The sequence below is a fragment of the Haliotis rubra genome, unplaced genomic scaffold, assembly GCF_003918875.1.
Source record: "Haliotis rubra isolate DU_JTF1 unplaced genomic scaffold, ASM391887v1 Scf1318, whole genome shotgun sequence".
In the NCBI taxonomy this organism is placed as follows: Eukaryota; Metazoa; Mollusca; class Gastropoda; order Lepetellida; family Haliotidae; genus Haliotis; species Haliotis rubra.
The window spans coordinates 1-24,040 of NW_025765246.1; the positions used below are offsets into that span (position 1 = coordinate 1).

At 36.2% G+C, this 24,040-nt stretch overlaps 1 protein-coding gene and 1 long non-coding RNA gene across 2 annotated transcripts; one reads left to right on the top strand and one right to left on the bottom strand.

The window, feature by feature from the left end:
• Positions 1-15,272: 15,272 nt before the first annotated feature.
• Positions 15,273-15,911, bottom strand: LOC124267524. Its single transcript, XR_006896055.1, has 2 exons — positions 15,604-15,911; positions 15,273-15,355 (listed from the first exon to the last, which is right to left on the bottom strand). It is a non-coding gene; the product is annotated as an uncharacterized LOC124267524 (long non-coding RNA).
• A 3,569-nt stretch (positions 15,912-19,480) lies between these two features.
• On the top strand, positions 19,481-20,866 carry LOC124267522. Its single transcript, XM_046702447.1, has 5 exons — positions 19,481-19,779; positions 19,862-19,959; positions 20,189-20,306; positions 20,490-20,571; positions 20,705-20,866. The coding sequence occupies exons 1-5, from the start codon at positions 19,481-19,483 to the stop codon at positions 20,864-20,866; spliced, it is 759 nt and encodes a 252-aa protein (XP_046558403.1).
• Positions 20,867-24,040: the final 3,174 nt, after the last annotated feature.

A 24,040-nucleotide genomic window follows, 5' to 3' on the forward strand; every position in this document is an offset into this window, starting at 1 on the left:
CAAATTCAATACAACGACCTGGAAGATGTGAACATATAAGTAACTTTTCACGGTACAGAAGAGCTAAAACATGTCACAACTTACAACTGAGTTGATGATTCAGCAAAAAGTTGTTTCAAATCATGAATATGTTGACAGATTTTGTTTCTACTCTGTGAAACACATATTTTAAATACCCATATGTAAAGGTTAGAAATTCAAAGAAAATATTTGTAGCTGTAAAATTGACATGTTTATATGTCAGTTTAGTTAGGCAATGAAAGTGACTCAAGCAGACATACAATGTGCCAATTTTAATGTTGCATGGTACCTGTTATCAGGAAAGAGATTTAGTGATTTAGCAAATGTGCGTTCACTGCACAATCTTGACTGGACAATTCAATCCCAATATTGCCAATATTGTTATAATTATTATTATGTAATAAGTGATCAGTTTCTTTTTTTTTAAAAACATGTAAATGTCACATATCTACTTTATCAGACAAATTCAATACAATGACCTGAAAGATGTGGACATATAAGTAACTTATTCATGTGGTACATATTTTGTACAACAATGTAACTAGGTTAGCTAAATAAGTCGTTTTTCCACATGACAGTTTCCTGTTGTGTGTTACAAACATTTTGCTTCCACACAAATGTATTGTTGTAATTATTATTATGCAATAAGTGATCAGGTTTTTATCTTCATTTTATTTAACTTGTAAATGTCACATATCTACTTTATCAGACAAATTCAATACAACGACCTGGAAGATGTGAACATATAAGTAACTTTTTCACGTGGTACAGAAGAGCTAAAACATGTCACAACTTACAACTGAGTTGATGATTCAGCAAAAAGTTGTTTCAAATCATGAATATGTTGACAGATTTTGTTTCTACTCTGTGAAACACATATTTTAAATACCCATATGTAAAGGTTAGAAATTCAAAGAAAATATTTGTAGCTGTAAAATTGACATGTTTATATGTCAGTTTAGTTAGGCAATGAAAGTGACTCAAGCAGACATACAATGTGCCAATTTTAATGTTGCATGGTACCTGTTATCAGGAAAGAGATTTAGTGATTTAGCAAATGTGCGTTCACTGCACAATGCGGCTGGACGATTCAATCCCAATATTGCCAATATTGTTATAATTATTATTATGTAATAAGTGATCAGTTTCTTCCTTTTTTTTTCAAAACCAACATTTACTTTAGTGTTCAATATTTCAATGTAAAGAAATTAATCAATTTAATACACATATACTATTTAAAATATTCTCCTTTGCACAGGCCTATCCTAGATCTACCTCTGGAGTTAGAAAACGAACCATCCATGTAACAGAAGACAACGAACAAATCACAGTCAAACTGTGGGTGAAAAAGCCACCTCGATGTTCTGCAGCACAGACAAGTTAAATTCACCCAACTTGAGAGTGAACATGTACAATGGGAACAAGGAACTTAATTCTACATCAGACACCACAATGGAGGTAAATTTTCATAATACCACTAAGTACCACTGCGACTTGGAAATACTGAACAAGGCATTCCCTAACAAAACTCTAACAACACAAAGAGTTTCACATTTCCATGGAGGACAATATCATCATATCAATGTAAGTATACATCCACATATCATTTAACTGTATTGTATACATCATATCAATTCATTCCAATGTACTAAATGTTTGGTATAACAGGTCTAGTAGTGTTCATTACTCCTACTTGCAATAATGCAATATTTTAATCCATACTGTACCCTCAAAAGACCTCCATTACCATCATTTGTGTTGTTCTAAGTTTAACATGGCTCACTATACAGCTATACAGTTTCTATCAGAAGACTCCGGAGATATAATATGAATAAATCATGATCATATTTATACACACAAAATATTCCCAAATGTATAAACCATATTAACCTGTATATGTAACAATTGATTACAATTTTCAATTAAATATAATCCGTTATACCAAATTACATATTTACAGAACTACTGCAAAACTAATTCATAATATATTATTTCCATCCAGGACCCCAGTTACTGAAGAACTCAGGACCCCAGTTACTGAAGAACTCAGGACCCCAGTTACTGAAGAACTCAGGACCCCAGTTACTGAAGAACTCAGGACCTCAGTTACTGAAGAACTTCAAGAACAAAACCCTGAAGGTTTGTATTTAATTATTACAACATATATATATCTGAAGCATTATATACATTATCTCTACATAACAAACATATACCATTTTTTTACACTTATACCAGCAATTGTGTTGGCTTTCCGTTAGCAGTTCTTTCTTTTCCTTCTTCATTCAATTAATTTAACAGATTTAGTGTAAGCTCTTCACCACATGCTCTCACCGTCATGCCACCAAAGAAGAGCAACCTTAAATCACTCGGTAGATCAAGAGACAGGCCAAAGTGGCCAAGCGACAAGCAAAGGGGCAGCGACTGGTGTTGTCCCCACCGGCTGCCCCTCAGGCCAGTCAGGTCCCACAACCAGCAGTTTCCCCAGCTGCAGCAACCAGCACCACAAACACAACCACTCCGCTGGCCCGTCATCCAATGCACAAGGGCCATCATGGGTGATTGGCTCCAGCTACATGGCGAGGCTACAGAAACATCTCGGGGCGCTTAACTTAGTAGCCTGGGCCTTGCCTGGGGGCATCTAGTCGGCAAAGGGGCATCTAGTCAGCAAAGTTGGCCTCAAGTGGGCTGGCCTTAGAGGCATGGTGGATAACCTCATTAGCTTGAGGGGCCCATGCAGGTCATTCATTGTGATTCATTCATAAACATCGTGTTTTTAGTTAGTCGAGTGTTACAAGCGAAAATAAGTTTAATCATGGGTTTAATCAATGGCACATTAACAAGTAACACTTTTCTATGAAGGTAGGTTTCTTTAGAAATATAGCGCACCATTGAGAATCGCTATAAGAATTTTATGCACCATGTCGGAAAGAATCCCGTGATTTAGCAAGTGAGCCTTCACTGCACAATGCGGCTGGACGATTCAATCGAATATTGCCAATATTGTTGTAATTATTATTATGCAATAAGTGATCATTTTTCTTCCTTCTTTTTTTTCAGAACTTGTAAATGTCACATATCTACTTTATCAGACAAATTCAATACAATGACCTGAAAGATTTGAACATATAAGTAACTTTTTTTTCATGGGGTACATGTTGTGTACAACAACGTAACAAGGTTAGCTAAATATGTCGTTTTTCCACATGACAGTTTCCTGTTGTGTGTTACATTTTGCATCCACACAAATGTATTGTAATTATTATTATGTAATGGGTGATCAGTTTGTTATCTTTTTTTTTTTCAACTTGTAAATGTCACATATCTACTTTATCAGACAAAATTCAATACAATGACCTGAAAGATGTGAACATATAAGTAACTTCTTCACGTGGTACAGGAGAGCTAATACATTCAAAATAGGCGTAAACATTCTGTTGTTAGTTTGCAGAGTGTTACAGGCGCAAATAAGTTAAATCACGAGTTTAATCAACGACACATTCATAAGTGATACTTTTCTATAAAGGTAGGTTTCTTTAGCAATATGACGCGCCATTGAGGATGTGCTCTAACAATGGCATGTGCAGAGATGTGTCACTCTTAAAGATGCACACCAATTTTAATACCAGGCTATGCTGTTGGCCAGTTTCTCTGTCCATTCTGCCCGTGTCATTATGACATGAGTTGATAAACAATACCTACAGTCTAACGCCATTGAGGTGGACTAAATGAATGTTATTGTTGAATGTTAAATGTAAAACTCTGAATGCTGCAACTTTTGAATGTTTTCTTTTTTTAAAACTTGTAACTGTCACACGTCAAACTTATCAAATTCTGTACAATGACCTGAAAGATGTGGACATATAAGTAACTTGTTCATGTCTTGCATGTTGTGTACAACAACGTAACAAGGTTAGCTAAATATGTCGTTTTTCCACTGGACAGTTTCCTGTTGTATGTTACATTTTCCATTCACACAAATATATTGTTGTAAATATTATTATGCAATAAGTGATCAGGTTTTATCTTCTTCTTCTTTTTCAACTTGTAAATGTCACATATCTACTTTATCAGACAAATTCAGTACAATGACCTGAAAGATGTGAACATATAAGTAACTTTTTCACGTGGTACAGAAGAGCTAAAATATGTCACAACTTACAACTGAGTTGATGATTCAGCAAAAAGTTGTTTCAAATCATGAATATGTTGACAGATTTTGTTTCTACTCTGTGAAACACATATTTTAAATACCCATATGTAAAGGTTAGAAATTCAAAGAAAATATTTGTAGCTGTAAAATTGACATGTTTATATGTCAGTTTAGTTAGGCAATGAAAGTGACTCAAGCAGACATACAATGTGCCAATTTTAATGTTGCATGGTACCTGTTATCAGGAAAGAGATTTAGTGATTTAGCAAATGTGCGTTCACTGCACAATGCGGCTGGACAATTCAATCCCAATATTGCCAATATTGTTATAATTATTATTATGTAATAAGTGATCAGTTTCTTTCTTTTTTTTTTAAAAACATGTAAATGTCACATATCTACTTTATCAGACAAATTCAATACAATGACCTGAAAGATGTGGACATATAAGTAACTTATTCATGTGGTACATATTTTGTACAACAATGTAACAAGGTTAGCTAAATAAGTCGTTTTTCCACATGACAGTTTCCTGTTGTGTGTTACAAACATTTTGCTTCCACACAAATGTATTGTTGTAATTATTATTATGCAATAAGTGATCAGGTTTTTATCTTCATTTTATTTAACTTGTAAATGTCACATATCTACTTTATCAGACAAATTCAATACAACGACCTGGAAGATGTGAACATATAAGTAACTTTTTCACGTGGTACAGAAGAGCTAAAACATGTCACAACTTACAACTGAGTTGATGATTCAGCAAAAAGTTGTTTCAAATCATGAATATGTTGACAGATTTTGTTTCTACTCTGTGAAACACATATTTTAAATACCCATATGTAAAGGTTAGAAATTCAAAGAAAATATTTGTAGCTGTAAAATTGACATGTTTATATGTCAGTTTAGTTAGGCAATGAAAGTGACTCAAGCAGACATACAATGTGCCAATTTTAATGTTGCATGGTACCTGTTATCAGGAAAGAGATTTAGTGATTTAGCAAATGTCGTTCACTGCACAATCGGACTGGACGATTCAATCCCAATATTGCCAATATTGTTATAATTATTATTATGTAATAAGTGATCAGTTTCTTTTTTTTTTCAAAACCAACATTTACTTTTAGTGTTCAATATTTCAATGTAAAGAAATTAATCAATTTAATACACATATACTATTTAAAATATTCTCCTTTGCACAGGCCTATCCTAGATCTACCTCTGGAGTTAGAAAGCGAACCATCCATGTAACAGAAGACAACGAACAAATCACAGTCAAACTGTGGGAAGTGAAAAAAGCCACCTCGATGTTCTGCAGCACAGACAAGTTAAATTCACCCACTTGAGAGTGAACATGTACAATGGGAACAAGGAACTTAATTCTACATCAGACACCACAATGGAGGTAAATTTTCATAATACCACTAAGTACCACTGCGACTTGGAAATACTGAACAAGGCATTCCCTAACAAAACTCTAACAACACAAGAGTTTCACATTTCCATGGAGGACAATATCATCATATCAATGTAAGTATACATCCACATATCATTTAACTGTATTGTATACATCATATCAATTCATTCCAATGTACTAAATGTTTGGTATAACAGGTCTAGTAGTGTTCATTACTCCTACTTGCAATAATGCAATATTTTAATCCATACTGTACCCTCAAAAGACCTCCATTACCATCATTTGTGTTGTTCTAAGTTTAACATGGCTCACTATACAGCTATACAGTTTCTATCAGAAGACTCGGAGATATAATATGAATAAATCATGATCATATTTATACACACAAAATATTCCCAAATGTATAAACCATATTAACCTGTATATGTAACAATTGATTACAATTTTCAATTAAATATAATCCGTTATACCAAATTACATATTTACAGAACTACTGCAAAACTAATTCATAATATATTATTTCCATCCAGGACCCCAGTTACTGAAGAACTCAGGACCCCAGTTACTGAAGAACTCAGGACCCCAGTTACTGAAGAACTCAGGACCCCAGTTACTGAAGAACTCAGGACCTCAGTTACTGAAGAACTTCAAGAACAAAACCCTGAAGGTTTGTATTTAATTATTACAACATATATATATCTGAAGCGTATATACATTATCTCTACATAACAAACATATACCATTTTTACACTTATACCAGCAATTGTGTTAAGCTTTCCGTTAGCAGTTCTTTCTTTTCCTTCTTCATTCAATTAATTTAACAGATTTAGTGTAAGCTCTTCACCACATGCTCTCACCGTCATGCCACCAAAGAGAAGAGCAACCTTAAATCACTCGATTAGATCAAGAGACAGGCCAAAGTGGCCAAGCGACAAGCAAAGGGGAGCCTGTAGCGACTGGTGTTGTCCCCACGAGCGCTGCCCCTCAGGCCAGTCAGGTCCCACAACCAGCAGTTTCCCCAGCTGCAGCAACCAGCACCACAAACACAACCACTCCGCTGGCCCCGTCATCCAATGCACAAGGGCCATCATGGGTGATTGGCTCCAGCTACATGGCGAGGCTACAGAAACATCTCGGGACGCAACTTAGTAGCCTGGGCCTTGCCTGGGGGGGCATCTAGTCGGCAAAGGGGGCATCTAGTCAGCAAAGTTGGCCTCAAGTGGGCTGGCCTTAGAGGCATGGTGGATAACCTCATTAGCCTTGAGGGGCCCATGCAGGTCATTCATTGTGATTCATTCATAAACATCGTGTTTTTAGTTAGTCGAGTGTTACAAAGCGAAAATAAGTTTAATCATGGGTTTAATCAATGGCACATTAACAAGTAACACTTTTCTATGAAGGTAGGTTTCTTTAGAAATATAGCACCATTGAGAATGCGCTATAAGAATTTTATGCACCATGTCGGAAAGAATCCGTGATTTCGCATGAAGTGAGCCTTCACTGCACAATGCGGCTGGACGATTCAATCGAATATTGCCAATATTGTTGTAATTATTATTATGCAATAAGTGATCATTTTCTTCCTTCTTTTTTTTTAGAACTTGTAAATGTCACATATCTACTTTATCAGACAAATTCAATACAATGACCTGAAAGATTTGAACATATAAGTAACTTTTTCATGGGGTACATGTTGTGTACAACAAGCGTAACAAGGTTAGCTAAATATGTCGTTTTTCCACATGACAGTTTCCTGTTGTGTGTTACATTTGCATCCACACAAATGTATTGTAATTATTATTATGTAATGGGTGATCAGTTTGTTATCTTTTTTTTTCAACTTGTAAATGTCACATATCTACTTTATCAGACAAAATTCAATACAATGACCTGAAAGATGTGAACATATAAGTAACTTCTTCACGTGGTACAGGAGAGCTAATACATTCAAAATGGTAGTAAACATTCTGTTGTTAGTTTGCAGAGTGTTACAGGCGCCAAATAAGTTAAATCACGAGTTTAATCAACGACACATTCATAAGTGATACTTTTCTATAAAAGGTAGGTTTCTTTAGCAATATGGACAGCGCCATTGAGGATGTGCTCTAACAATGGCATGTGCAGAGATGTGTCACTCTTAAAGATGCACACCAATTTTAATACCAGGCTATGCTGTTGGCCAGTTTCTCTGTCCATTCTGCCCGTATCATTATGACATGAGTTGATAAACAATACCTACAGTCTAGCGCCATTGAGGGTGGACTAAATGAATGTTATTGTTGAATGTTAAATGTAAAACTCTGAATGCTGCAACTTTTGAATGTTTTCTTTTTTTAAAACTTGTAACTGTCACACGTCAAACTTATCAAATTCTGTACAATGACCTGAAAGATGTGGACATATAAGTAACTTGTTCATGTCTTGCATGTTGTGTACAACAACGTAACAAGGTTAGCTAAATATGTCGTTTTCCACTGGACAGTTTCCTGTTGTATGTTACATTTTCCATTCACACAAATATATTGTTGTAAATATTATTATGCAATAAGTGATCAGGTTTTATCTTCTTTTTTTTTTCAACTTGTAAATGTCACATATCTACTTTATCAGACAAATTCAGTACAATGACCTGAAAGATGTGAACATATAAGTAACTTTTTCACGTGGTACAGAAGAGCTAAAATATGTCACAACTTACAACTGAGTTGATGATTCAGCAAAAAGTTGTTTCAAATCATGAATATGTTGACAGATTTTGTTTCTACTCTGTGAAACACATATTTTAAATACCCATATGTAAAGGTTAGAAATTCAAAGAAAATATTTGTAGCTGTAAAATTGACATTTTTATATGTCAGTTTAGTTAGGCAATGAAAGTGACTCAAGCAGACATACAATGTGCCAATTTTAATGTTGCATGGTACCTGTTATCAGGAAAGAGATTTAGTGATTTCGCAAATGTGCGTTCACTGCACAATGCGGCTGGACAATTCAATCCCAATATTGCCAATATTGTTATAATTATTATTATGTAATAAGTGATCAGTTTCTTTCTTTTTAAAAACATGTAAATGTCACATATCTACTTTATCAGACAAATTCAATACAATGACCTGAAAGATGTGGACATATAAGTAACTTATTCATGTGGTACATATTTTGTACAACAATGTAACAAGGTTAGCTAAATAAGTCGTTTTTCCACATGACAGTTTCCTGTTGTGTGTTACAAACATTTTGCTTCCACACAAATGTATTGTTGTAATTATTATTAAGCAATAAGTGATCAGGTTTTTATCTTCATTTTATTTAACTTGTAAATGTCACATATCTACTTTATCAGACAAATTCAATACAACGACCTGGAAGATGTGAACATATAAGTAACTTTTTCATGTGGTACAGAAGAGCTAAAACATGTCACAACTTACAACTGAGTTGATGATTCAGCAAAAAGTTGTTTCAAATCATGAACATGTTGACAGATTTTGTTTCTACTCTGTGAAACACATATTTTAAATACCCATATGTAAAGGTTAGAAATTCAAAGAAAATATTTGTAGCTGTAAAATTGACATGTTTATATGTCAGTTTAGTTAGGCAATGAAAGTGACTCAAGCAGACATACAATGTGCCAATTTTAATGTTGCATGGTACCTGTTATCAGGAAAGAGATTTAGTGATTTAGCAAATGTGCGTTCACTGCACAATGCGGCTGGACGATTCAATCCCAATATTGCCAATATTGTTATAATTATTATTATGTAATAAGTGATCAGTTTCTTTCTTTTTTTTTCAAAACTTGTAAATGTCACATATCTACTTTATCAGACAAATTCAATACAATGACCTGAAAGATGTGGACATATAAGTAACTTATTCATGTGGTACATATTTTGTACAACAATGTAACAAGGTTAGCTAAATAAGTCGTTTTTCCACATGACAGTTTCCTGTTGTGTGTTACAAACATTTTGCTTCCACACAAATGTATTGTTGTAATTATTATTATGCAATAAGTGATCAGGTTTTTATCTTCATTTTATTTAACTTGTAAATGTCACATATCTACTTTATCAGACAAATTCAATACAACGACCTGGAAGATGTGAACATATAAGTAACTTTTTCACGTGGTACAGAAGAGCTAAAACATCTCACAACTTACAACTGAGTTGATGATTCAGCAAAAAGTTGTTTCAAATCATGAATATGTTGACAGATTTTGTTTCTACTACTGTGAAACACATACTTTAAATGCCCATATGTAAAGCTTAGAAATTCAAAGATAATATTTGTAGCTGTAAAATTGACATGTTTATATGTCAGTTTAGTTAAGCAATGAAAGTGAGTGAAGCAGACATATAATATGCCAATTTTAATGTTGCATGGTACCTGTTTTCAGGAAAGAGACTTATTTACTAAATAGTATGTTTCTTTATTTTATTCACCACTGTTGTCTTTGGAAAGGATTTTGATTCCCCACAGTAGTGTTTTGAGGGGTTTTCTTGGTCAATTTATCTGCACAAATAATGTCAAATGTACAATCCTGCAGTGCCCAATGTTACAGAGCCGATTACAACATGGCTCCCAATGCACATACATGTGAGTTTATAAAACTGAAATTGTGTGCGAGTTGCTGTTGTGAAGCACTGGGTAGTACCTCTAACAATGGCATGTGCAGAGATGTGTCACTCTTCGAGATGCACACCAATTTTAATACCAGGCTATGCTGTTGGCCAGTTTCTCTGTCCATTCTGCCCGTATCATTATGACATGAGTTGATAAACAATACCTACAGTCTTACCCCATTGAGGTGGACTAAATGAATGTTACTGTAGAATGTTAAATGTAAAACTCTGAATGCTGCAACTTTTGAATGTTTTCTTTTTTAAAACTTGTAACTGTCACACGTCAAACTTATCAATTCGATTACAATGACCTGAAAGATGTGGACATATAAGTAACTTGTTCATGTCTTGCATGTTGTGTACAACGTAACAAGGTTAACTAAATATGTCATTTTTCCACACGACAGTTTTCTGTTGTGTGTTACATTTTGCATCCACACAAATATATTGTAATTATTATTATGAAATGGGTGATCAGTTTGTATCTTCTTATTTCAACTTGTAAATGTCACTTATCTACTTTATCAGACAAATTCAATACAATAGAACTGAATGATGTGAACATATCAGTAACTTGTCCATGTGGTACATGTTTTGTACAACAATGTAACAAGGTTAGCTAAATATGTCGTTTTTCCACATGACAGTTTCCTGTTGTGTGTTACATTTTGCTTCCACACAAATGTATTGTTGTAATTATTATTATGCAATAAGTGATCAGGTTTTTATCTTCTTTTTTTTTCAACTTGTAAATGTCACATATCTACTTTATCAGACAAACTGAGTTGATGATTCAGCAAAAGTTGTTTCAAATCATGAATATGTTGACAGATTTTGTATCTACTCTGTCAAACACATATTTTAAATACCCATATCTAAAGGTTAGAAATTCAAAGAAAATATTTGTAGCTGTAAAATTGACATGTTTATATGTCAGTTTAGTTAGGCAATGAAAGTGACTCAAGCAGACATACAATGTGCCAATTTTAATGTTGCATGGTACCTGTTATCAGGAAAGAGATTTAGTGATTTCGCAAGTGTGCGTTCACTGCACAATTCAATCCCAATATTGCCAATATTGTTATAATTATTATTATGAAATAAGTGATCAGTTTCTTTCTTTTTCTTTCAAAACTTGTAAATGTCACATATCTACTTTATCAGACAAATTCAATACAATGACCTGAAAGATGTGGACATATAAGTAACCTATTCATGTGGTACATGGTTTCTACAACAATGTAACAAGGTTAGCTAAATAAGTCGTTTTTCCACATGACAGTTTCCTGTTGTGTGTTACAAACATTTTGCTTCCACACAAATGTATTGTTGTAATTATTATTATGCAATAAGTGATCAGGTTTTTATCTTCATTTTATTTAACTTGTAAATGTCACATATCTACTTTATCAGACAAATTCAATACAATGACCTGAAAGATGTGAACATATAGTAACTTCTTCATGTGGTACAGGAGAGCTAAAACATGTCACAACTTACAACTGAGTTGATGATTCAGCAAAAAGTTGTTTCAAATCATGAATATGTTGACAGATTTTGTTTCTACTCTGTGAAACACATACTTTAAATACCCATATGTAAAGCTTAGAAATTGAAAGATAACATTTGTAGCTGTAAAATTGACATGTTTATATGTCAGTTTAGTTAAGCAATGAAAGTGACTGAAACAGACGAATAATGTGCCAATTTTAATGTTGCATGGTACCTGTTTTCAAGAAAAGAGATTTAGTTACTAAATAGTATGTTTCTTTATTCTATTCACCACTGTTGTCTTTGGAAAGGATTTTGATTCCCCACAGTAATGTTTTGAGGGGTTTTCTTGGTCAATTTATCTGCACAAATAATGTCAAATGTACAATCCTGCAGTGCCCAATGTTACAGAGCCGATTACAACATGGCTCCCAATGCACATACATGTGAGTTTATAAAACTGAAAATGTGTGCGAGTTGCTGTTGTGAAGCACTGGGTGTACCTCTAACAATGGCATGTGCAGAGATGTGTCACTCTTAGAGATGCACACCAATTTTAATACCAGGCTATGCTGTTGGCTAGTTTCTCTGTCCATTCTGCCCATATCATTATGACATGAGTTGATAAACAATACCTACAGTCTAACCCCATTGAGGTGGACTAAATGAATGTTACTGTAGAATGTTAAATGTAAAACTCTGAATGCTGCAACTTTTGAATGTTTTCTTTTTTAAAACTTGTAACTGTCACACGTCAAACTTATCGAATTCTGTACAATGACCTGAAAGATGTGGACATATAAGTAACTTGTTCATGTCTTGCATGTTGTGTACAACGTAACAAGGTTAACTAAATATGTCATTTTTCCACACGACAGTTTTCTGTTGTGTGTTACATTTTGCATCCACACAAATATATTGTAATTATTATTATGAAATGGGTGATCAGTTTGTATCTTCTTATTTCAACTTGTAAATGTCACTTATCTACTTTATCAGACAAATTCAATACAATAGAACTGAATGATGTGAACATATCAGTAACTTGTCCATGTGGTACATGTTTTGTACAACAATGTAACAAGGTTAGCTAAATATGTCGTTTTTCCACATGACAGTTTCCTGTTGTGTGTTACATTTTGCTTCCACACAAATGTATTGTTGTAATTATTATTATGCAATAAGTGATCAGGTTTTTATCTTCTTTTTTTTTTCAACTTGTAAATGTCACATATCTACTTTATCAGACAAACTGAGTTGATGATTCAGCAAAAGTTGTTTCAAATCATGAATATGTTGACAGATTTTGTATCTACTCTGTCAAACACATATTTTAAATACCCATATCTAAAGCTTAGAAATTCAAAGAAAATATTTGTAGCTGTAAAATTGACATGTTTATATGTCAGTTTAGTTAGGCAATGAAAGTGACTCAAGCAGACATACAATGTGCCAATTTTAATGTTGCATGGTACCTGTTATCAGGAAAGAGATTTAGTGATTTCGCAAGTGTGCGTTCACTGCACAATTCAATCCCAATATTGCCAATATTGTTATAATTATTATTATGAAATAAGTGATCAGTTTCTTTCTTTTCTTTCAAAACTTGTAAATGTCACATATCTACTTTATCAGACAAATTCAATACAATGACCTGAAAGATGTGGACATATAAGTAACCTATTCATGTGGTACATGGTTTCTACAACAATGTAACAAGGTTAGCTAAATAAGTCGTTTTTCCACATGACAGTTTCCTGTTGTGTGTTACAAACATTTTGCTTCCACACAAATGTATTGTTGTAAATATTATTATGCAATAAGTGATCAGGTTTTTATCTTCATTTTATTTAACTTGTAAATGTCACATATCTACTTTATCAGACAAATTCAATACAATGACCTGAAAGATGTGAACATATAGTAACTTCTTCATGTGGTACAGGAGAGCTAAAACATGTCACAACTTACAACTGAGTTGATGATTCAGCAAAAAGTTGTTTCAAATCATGAATATGTTGACAGATTTTGTTTCTACTCTGTGAAACACATACTTTAAATACCCATATGTAAAGCTTAGAAATTGAAAGATAACATTTGTAGCTGTAAAATTGACATGTTTATATGTCAGTTTAGTTAAGCAATGAAAGTGACTGAAACAGACGAATAATGTGCCAATTTTAATGTTGCATGGTACCTGTTTTCAAGAAAAGAGATTTAGTTACTAAATAGTATGTTTCTTTATTCTATTCACCACTGTTGTCTTTGGAAAGGATTTTGATTCCCCACAGTAATGTTTTGAGGGGTTTTCTTGGTCAATTTATCTGCACAAATAATGTCAAATGTACAATCCTGCAGTGCCCAATGCTACAGAGCCGATTACAACATGGCTCCCAATGCACATACATGTGAGTTTATAAAACTGAAAATGTGTGCGAGTTGCTGTTGTGAAGCACTGGGTGTACCTCTAACAATGGCATGTGCAGAGATGTGTCACTCTTAGAGATGCACACCAATTTTAATACCAGGCTATGCTGTTGGCTAGTTTCTCTGTCCATTCTGCCCATATCATTATGACATGAGTTGATAAACAATACCTACAGTCTAACCCCATTGAGGTGGACTAAATGAATGTTACTGTAGAATGTTAAATGTAAAACTCTGAATGCTGCAACTTTTGAATGTTTTCTTTTTTTAAAACTTGTAACTGTCACACGTCAAACTTATCGAATTCTGTACAATGACCTGAAAGATGTGGACATATAAGTAACTTGTTCATGTCTTGCATGTTGTGTACAACGTAACAAGGTTAGCTAAATATATCATTTTTCCACACGACAGTTTTCTGTTGTGTGTTACATTTTGCATCCACACAAATATATTGTAATTATTATTATGAAATGGGTGATCAGTTTGTATCTTCTTATTTCAACTTGTAAATGTCACTTATCTACTTTATCAGACAAATTCAATACAATAGAACTGAATCATGTGAACATATCAGTAACTTGTCCATGTGGTACATGTTTTGTACAACAATGTAACAAGGTTAGCTAAATATGTTGTTTTTCCACATGACAGTTTCCTGTTGTGTGTTACATTTTGCTTCCACACAAATGTATTGTTGTAATTATTATTATGTAATGGGTGATCAGTTTGTTATCTTTTTTTTTTTCAACTTGTAAATGTCACATATCTACTTTATCAGACAAACTGAGTTGATGATTCAGCAAAAGTTGTTTCAAATCATGAATATGTTGACAGATTTTGTATCTACTCTGTCAAACACATATTTTAAATACCCATATCTAAAGCTTAGAAATTCAAAGAAAATATTTGTAGCTGTAAAATTGACATGTTTATATGTCAGTTTAGTTAGGCAATGAAAGTGACTCAAGCAGACATACAATGTGCCAATTTTAATGTTGCATGGTACCTGTTATCAGGAAAGAGATTTAGTGATTTCGCAAGTGTGCGTTCACTGCACAATTCAATCCCAATATTGCCAATATTGTTATAATTATTATTATGAAATAAGTGATCAGTTTCTTTCTTTTTCTTTCAAAACTTGTAAATGTCACATATCTACTTTATCAGACAAATTCAATACAATGACCTGAAAGATGTGGACATATAAGTAACCTATTCATGTGGTACATGGTTTCTACAACAATGTAACAAGGTTAGCTAAATAAGTCGTTTTTCCACATGACAGTTTCCTGTTGTGTGTTACAAACATTTTGCTTCCACACAAATGTATTGTTGTAAATATTATTATGCAATAAGTGATCAGGTTTTTATCTTCATTTTATTTAACTTGTAAATGTCACATATCTACTTTATCAGACAAATTCAATACAATGACCTGAAAGATGTGAACATATAGTAACTTCTTCATGTGGTACAGGAGAGCTAAAACATGTCACAACTTACAACTGAGTTGATGATTCAGCAAAAAGTTGTTTCAAATCATGAATATGTTGACAGATTTTGTTTCTACTCTGTGAAACACATACTTTAAATACCCATATGTAAAGCTTAGAAATTGAAAGATAACATTTGTAGCTGTAAAATTGACATGTTTATATGTCAGTTTAGTTAAGCAATGAAAGTGACTGAAACAGACGAATAATGTGCCAATTTTAATGTTGCATGGTACCTGTTTTCAAGAAAAGAGATTTAGTTACTAAATAGTATGTTTCTTTATTCTATTCACCACTGCTGTCTTTGGAAAGGATTTTGATTCCCCACAGTAATGTTTTGAGGGGTTTTCTTGGTCAATTTATCTGCACAAATAATGTCAAATGTACAATCCTGCAGTGCCCAATGCTACAGAGCCGATTACAACATGGCTCCCAATGCACATACATGTGAGTTTATAAAACTGAAAATGTGTGCGCAGTTGCTGTTGTGAAGCACTGGGTGTACCTCTAACAATGGCATGTGCAGAGATGTGTCACTCTTAGAGATGCACACCAATTTTAATACCAGGCTATGCTGTTGGCCAGTTTCTCTGTCCATTCTGCCCGTATCATTATGACATGAGTTGATAAACAATACCTACAGTCTAACCCCATTGAAGTGGACTAAATGAATGTTATTGTTGAAGGTTAAATGTTGAACGCTGAATGCTGCAACTTTTGAATGTTTCCTTTTTATAAAACTTGTAACTGTCACACGTCAAACTTATCAAATTCCGTACATTGACCTGAAAGATGTGGACATATAAGTAACTTGTTCATGTCTTGCATGTTGTGTACAACAACGTAACAAGGTTAGCTAAATATGTCGTTTTTCCACTGGACAGTTTCCTGTTGTGTGTTACATTTTGCATCCACACAAATATATTGTAATTATTATTATGTAATGGGTGATCAGTTTGTTATCTTCTTTCTTCGACTTGTAAATATTACTTGGAAATATAATCACAAGGATGATCAGTTAAACCTGTTCAATTTCATCCGCACAGCGCCTTAGCAGAATGTCCCGTCTGCATAGTCAAGCAGGGTCATCCAGCAAAAACGTCTCCACCTCCTGATATCCAATCACTACTTTAGGATATTTTGAGCCTTGACGAACAATCACGTCACCACTTTTATGACGGTCTTGTCAGGAGTATTTCCCCTGAGGGCAGGAGTCAAATTGCTAGGTGTTTGGGGGCATGTATGAAGAAAGGCATTGAGAATGATGCTAGGTCTTTTGCCAATCAGTATAAAGATAGGGATTTTTGGGCAAATGTAAACACCCGGAAATGGATAGAAGATAGGAATCCGATTTTGATATCACTTTTAGAAACCGCGATGGAAGCAAACAAAACAAATATATTTCTAACAGCAAGGGCAGTGGAACAAATATATAAACTTTATGTCCCCAATTTGATCTCCCCCTTCTCCTTCTTGCAAAATCTTCCCATTTATATGGTAACAGGCAGTGGATGTGATGGGCCATGGTGTCTATCTGGCCGTTACCAGATGGTGCAGCAATGGCTAAAAGAGCATGGGCCCGGTATCCAGATGGTGCCAGATGGTCTCGTTGTTAATGTATTTGACAACGAGCAGGTTATGGGACGAAAAAACAGGATCGCTCCGAACCTAGCCACTCCCATATCCGTGATTACTAACATGGGCTATGTTTTATTAGATGCCGCGTCCACTGTCCAAAGTGAAGAACATTTAAAGCCCCCACCGCCAAAACGCATATGCGAGTCTGGCGCGGCATCACACCCGAGTTGCAAAGAATATGAGTTGTTGCACAAGCAACAACTCTATATGTTTATTGACAAAGCCATTAAAGTAGTGACACAGGAAAGCACAGGTAGTGGCGATGGGGATTTCATAGACATAGCGTTAGGTAGGTTGTCAAAGAAGGATATTGTTTGTGAATCATGTGGGTTTCTAATTCTAGGCCACGGAATTTTCTCTAAAATTTTCGGATTCTTCAATCCTTCCTACAGAGGAACAGTACAGCCACGTCCCATCAGCCCACGACGGGAAACATGACATTGTTCTCACTGATCCGTTATACGTTAACCCGAATAGTTCAGATACAGTCAAAGAGGTGTTGCGCCAGATAGGGAGGGAAAACAACCTGATCCGATATGGAGGCAGCAAAAGACATTGGACTGTCGTTTGTTGTGACGGATTGCCTTATTCAATCATTAAGAAATTGAAGGAAGAAGCACGTATCTGCCAGGCCTGTGATGAAACCTTTTCAAACCAAAAATCACTTGAATCTCACAAAAACTACTGTGTCGATGCAGTTTCGGAATTCGAATTTGATTGGGTGTATCTGAAAATCGGGTCTGGGCATTATGAAATTAATCTGATTAAAGCTTTTTTCGAACAACTGGACACCCTTTCTAGAGTACTATTGTCACGCCATGGGCTTCCAGACTGACGCGGCCAAAAGGTCAGTGAAAAACACAAGCGATCACCATAAGAGTTGGGCGCTGTTACTTGCATTTCATCTGGGCACTCTTGGTGAGCTCGTCCGCCCATATGTCGCGTCTCAGCCAGCACCCCATTCGGCCGAGGGGTTCTTGATTTATGCCAAATCAAATTACACTTCCCCAATTGCTAGGTATCTTTTGGAACAGGTTTTTAGGTATTCCCAGGGGATCATTAATTCAAGGATGGCCGTACGTAGGAATCACTCCCCTCTCCTCCAAGGTGCAAAATACATGACTAGGGAATTATTTCACGGTAGGAATCACCCAAAATATAGGGACATTGAGGTATTCGATGAATTTCAGTACATGGTTATGCCCCCTGAAGTTCAAGATCTTTTCGATAGGTATGTTTCAAGCACGACCAGTGGCCATCCATCTCTAGAGGAGTGTTTTGATTTTGTGCTGGAAGAAAAAAACAAGCGTGTAAAAGATGTCATTCCGAAGGGAATCCCAAGTGATGAAATTTGGCTCTCTGCCTGCCGAAACGAGTCGGTGTTGACAGAAATTCAGCAAAAGACACTTGTAGTAGCTTGGCATATCGAAGCCTGGTACTAGGCTGAGACCGCTCAACCTAGAGGACGCCATTGCGTCTTGGCCTACGCCTCAGGCAAACCAGGTACATCGAGGGCACTGATGTGCATTGCCAGTATAACTGGATGCGGCCCCGATCCCTGTCTGGTAGACTTTACTAAAGACAGGCTGTCTTCATCACAGCTGAGGAAAGATCCCTCAACTCAGGCCCGGAATCATTAACGATAAGGGACCTTCAGAGAGAAATTACGCGATGGCTGCCTCGGCTTTCCCAGGCAGATCGCGAGGCCTTCACCATAAAATTCAACGCCAGGGGTAAAAAAAAAAGAGTCGTACATTTCTCTTTACAATGAAATAAAGGTTTTATTGCAAGATTGAATGCTTTGTTATGTTTTCAATAAATAAATACATCTGATTGTCCCTTGTCTCTTGTTTGTACAACTATGTAAATAACAACAATACTATGTAAATAGTTCAGCAATTTTAAACATGTCTATTGTGTTCATTGTAAATATTCCATGATTTTAGCCTGTCCCGATGTTAACATGTACTGCCCTGCTATTTTGTTCACATGTATGTAAATTATATTCCCTGTTCTGATTTTAACTGGTTTTCACGGTCAGAACGTGTTGCAAACAACTCATCATATCACATCTTCTCCCTCTTTAGATCAGGATGGAACATGCACGTGCCAAGTTGGGTATGAAAGTGGTTGTTGAAGATGAAACACGGATGGAGAAGAACGCCAAGAACGCACTGAAGCAACGGAATGGCGGACAATAAGGGGCATGGTGCGACAAGCCGAGAAGTTGTCGAAGGAGGTGCCGACGACGGAGTTTCTGGTGGTGTTGTCGTTCAAGGGAGGGATCAAGTTCACCGGCACCGGGTCGCTTCTGGACCATTTCAAGAACGGTGAACCCTTGACCGACGTAAAGCCTCGTGGAGTGAGTTACACCAAGGACACACAGAATGACGTGGTCGACTGTTTTGAACCGCCGCCATGCATAGAAGTGAGCACACGAGAGGGGAGCACCGCAAGATACCCGGACACAGAGTTGTCTGATCTCTATCAGAACGTCAGGCGACAGTAAGTGATTTTGATATGTCTGAACTGAAACACAGATAAAAGATTATGTTGGCCGGGTACTCTTCCATAATTTTACTTTCAGACTAATACCAGAGCAAATGGAGCCACCTACCCAAAACGCCAACGTCGAGCCTGAAGGTTGCAGTGACCAAGCAACATCACATAAAAGAGCCAGACAAGGTTGGTAATAGTATGTCTCACCGTCCCTACTGCCTAGCCCTCCCTGCAGTGCTAAAGCCCTAAATCTAGATTTCCCCACGTTCAGGTCTGAATTTCTGGTCTGCCTTGAGCTCCTTTTCAATATAAATTGGTTTATTTGTTACATTCAAAACTAATTTGGTATCTAGTGCGACCTAGTCTGCGGAATGTACATAGCCAGGTACGAATGTCATCTCTTTTTTCATTGTAGTAACTCACGCCGCAAATACCCTGGAAGAGGAACAGCCACGAAGTGCAGCCACCATGACAACCAGAAAAAAGGGACCACACCAGGGAACTGCACCGCAAGAGAACCGCTTAACCACGAGGTATTCACCAGGCGCAAAATGTTCCATAAATATAGGGCTGTGTTTAGGACCAGTATACCGAATTGTTGTTTTTTTCAACCCATTCAACGATGCCTTAAATTACTGTCAAGTAACCATTATTCTTATTTATTAACTTTTCACCTAAATTACTGTTGATGTGTTACAAATTGATATATGTTTCAGTGTTCCCAGTCTACAAGCAGGGACATGTGTCTATGTGGCCGTTCCTACCTCATTAAACTGCACAGTGCCATTTGTTGCTGAGGTTGGTTATGTTTCATCGTCGCTAGGTTCTAAACTGTTAAAACGGGATGACAAATATCAACATAAGGGATTGAATTTCACCGTTGCGTTTGTGTTCTACACAGCTAAAAACCTCCTATTAATTTTTTCGCCAGGTGACGCAGAGTCAACCGTTAAATGTGAAGTATCTTCATCCAAGTAAGACAAGGGGATCCTGGCACTTCCCCGACAAGGAAGACACGGGTGCAGTCAATACAGACGACATCATTACAGTGTTGGCGGCACCCCAAACTAGGATATCAGGCTCCCGTTTCTAGGCGGAGTTCAGGGACCTGCCCTGAAGACCTGTCGTGTTTCTTCTGTGTGAGTGGTCTCATGGTTCTGTTGCCAGTGATATGCGTGCGTGCATGCATGCGTGTACGTACAGTGGTAAATGTATATCGATGTGTTTATTTGTATGACAGGGATATGTGTGTGTGTGTCTTTCCAGTTGTAAATGTACATAAATTGTGTTTATTTCTAATACCTATTTTTACTTATTGCGTGTGTGGTTTCTTTTATGGTTATATATTTCTATATCGTGGTCTGTGTGTGTGTGTGTGTGTGGTTTGTCTGTATTTATTTGTATGACAGTGCTCATAGTATATATAAAGATATAACTGAACATAGCTTTTGTGTTCATTCCTCGCCATGATAAATAAAGCGTCAACAAACGATGCTCGAATACTCGTGCACGCAAATCCGATAGTGTCCCGCCCTCGTCTGGAAAATAAAGCTGTTATCGGTGACCATACCATCTAAGAAATCGGAAATTTACTACTTAAATGAATTAAGAAAAGATATTAAATAATTATATAATAAATATGTTTATGGTCGCCGATAACTGCAGGAAAGAAATACCGCTTCTGTTTCACGTCAATAAGAAACGTATGCATTCATTTTCGCGATATATCTGGGCAATATCGTCATGGGACCAGGATAAGCAATACAACATATTTTCTTACCTTTGCTGTGCGCACCTGGACTGGAGGAATGGAGTATTATCTTCCGCCGACATCAGGATAATTAGTTGACATAGCAATACAAAGCTTCATGATCATTAATCGCGGGTATAGGCCCTGAACCGTGTTTTTGCAGACAGAAACAACATCCTCAATTTGCAATAAACACACCCGCTGTCAGTGAGCCGTTTCAGCGGCTCTCCAGAACCCTTAAAACAATTAGCGTCGAATATGCCACACAGAGAACTCGTAAAGAACTAATTAGACACTAACTGTTTTATGAGTGTTAGCTGTTGATACAACAGCTAGTAATACTCCACACAGAATTCACCAAGAACGCAGACTGTTGTATCAAAAGCTAACACGAAAGTTACAAGAAACGTTTTAGCAACGTTTTCAAAACAATTTATAAAAAACATGATGCATAATGCTTCCGGAAATATTTTACTCATTTCTTTTATTTAACAAATAATACGAATAAAAATACACCTGTCGTATATTTAAACCCTTCAACGCGGTAGACCTTGGTTTCAAAGACAGTACATTTATTGAATGTGTTAAGGCATTCATACGTTTGTAAAGCCTTTTCGGGATGGGTTAACAAAACAAAAACTGCACGCTTCCGATAACACCTCACATCTGAGGAGCTTCACGTGCCATTTGAGTGGCTGACAAAGTCTTGCACATGCGTACAGGGTATGTTAAATATACCATTACACAGCTCATGCAAGCAGAAGCTGACATAATTATATTCTCGAACATCTAATACCGACGTGTCAACATCATGAGCTGTCATCAAATGTGCAAGAAACAGCACTGCATTTCAATTAAATTCTGAAGTTTTGTGTCTCGTAGCTGTAATGCCGGAGCCAAGACAGCCAAGGGCCGTGTAGTGGCGTGTTCGTGGCCTAGGATTATTTTTTTTGTAGGATTAATTTCTACATTTTGTCCGACAAAAGATCGATCGAGTGATCAAACTAATGTTAGACAGAATTAAACAATAAACTGTACGACTTGCAGAATACAACTTACAAGGTTCATCCTTTGTAATTTCTTCAGCACTCATTCTCAGATAAATGTAAAAGAGCAAATGACGAAAGTGTGAAATCCGAGGTCGAGAAACCTGTTTATTCACGACTGTCAAGTAACCACCACGCTTGGGGATTTTACGGGTTGCTTTAATCACCCCGCGCCGTGTTCTCACCCACTCGAGTTGGTCCACGGTGATTGAATTAATTAGGGGAAGTGCTTCAGTTAGTATCACGGAGCGCACCTGTCTCTCGTACACGAGACGATAGGCCGTCTCGCATACACGTTAAGTCTCTGACTGATTAGTGTATGGGCTGCTGCCAGATAAGAAGCAAACAACATACAAACGTTTCTCTGGCCATGTGAAGAGTTGCAGCCTCTAAGAACATTGTTTTAAATCCAACGTCTGTTCTGGTGCTCTATGACAATAGGGCATACCCAGGAAGGGTCCTTGACTATGATGAAGAAAATGACATATATGTTGATTGTATGTCACATGTTTCAAGAAAAGAAAATTGTTTTTTTTTGGGGCCCTCAATGAAGGACCGGTGTTGGTATTCATATGATTCAATTAGTAGCTGTAATTCCAGATCCACGAGGGAATGTGAATTCGAGACACAAGGAGGTTAACCAAACCATTTGGGAAATAGTGTCACATCACGTAAAGAGCTTGACAAATTTATTTTATCTTGTTTTATGTGTTGGTGAAAATAAGGGAAAGAGTTTCTGCATTTGTTCTGTCACTACAATTGATGTAAACTAAGATTGCTCATAATCTTGGGATAGTGCCTGGTAAGATTACTAATAAATACAGACAATATACTTGATTGTTCGTGTTTATGCATATTGTGACAGTTTCCCATTTAACTGGGTATTGAATTGTGTAATTATTGTCAAGTAGTGATGATGACCGACAGTGGCTATGATACATATAAGATGTAAATTTTGAATGACAGTAATATTGTATTATCTGCGAGAATGTTCATTTTGATTGATGTTGTATCATCTGAGAGAATATGTCTCTTTGGAACGGTAGCAGAGATATGTTACGTGTCAAAACATGTTATTTGTACAGCATTGAACAAGCGAATAAATTGATGGGAATCACAGTTATTTATAATAAAGATTATTTCTGTTCTACAATGAATATGATTGGACGTAAAATATATTTTTGGGTTTTATTGAAAAGAATTAATAATACAACCTCGAGCAAAATGTCCCTGTCTACATCCACTGAACACCGACTCCAACGTTCCAGCCAGATATGATACATGTAATTGGTGTGGGCATTTTAAGTGTTTGCTTCCAAACAAGCCATTCTGTGAGAGTTGCTCGCATTCAGGTCGAGAGTGCGTTGTACGCCGTCACCCTCTTTCCGAGCGTTTCTACACTCAACATGTGAAGCAGTGCGACTCGTGTGTTGGAGAAGACGTGAGTGGTATGAGGCAATGTGAGGCGCGT

What these genes read in the sequence shown, in the direction of transcription:
- LOC124267522 (XM_046702447.1), top strand. Translation starts at nt 19,481, where the DNA reads ATGGTGCGACAAGCCGAGAAGTTGTCGAAGGAGGTGCCGACGACGGAG. An exon ending in TATCAGAACGTCAGGCGACA is followed by an intron (nt 19,780 to 19,861) that starts GTAAGTGATTTT and finishes TTTTACTTTCAG; the next exon opens with ACTAATACCAGAGCAAATGG. An exon ending in CAGTGCCATTTGTTGCTGAG is followed by an intron (nt 20,572 to 20,704) that starts GTTGGTTATGTT and finishes TTTTTTCGCCAG; the next exon opens with GTGACGCAGAGTCAACCGTT.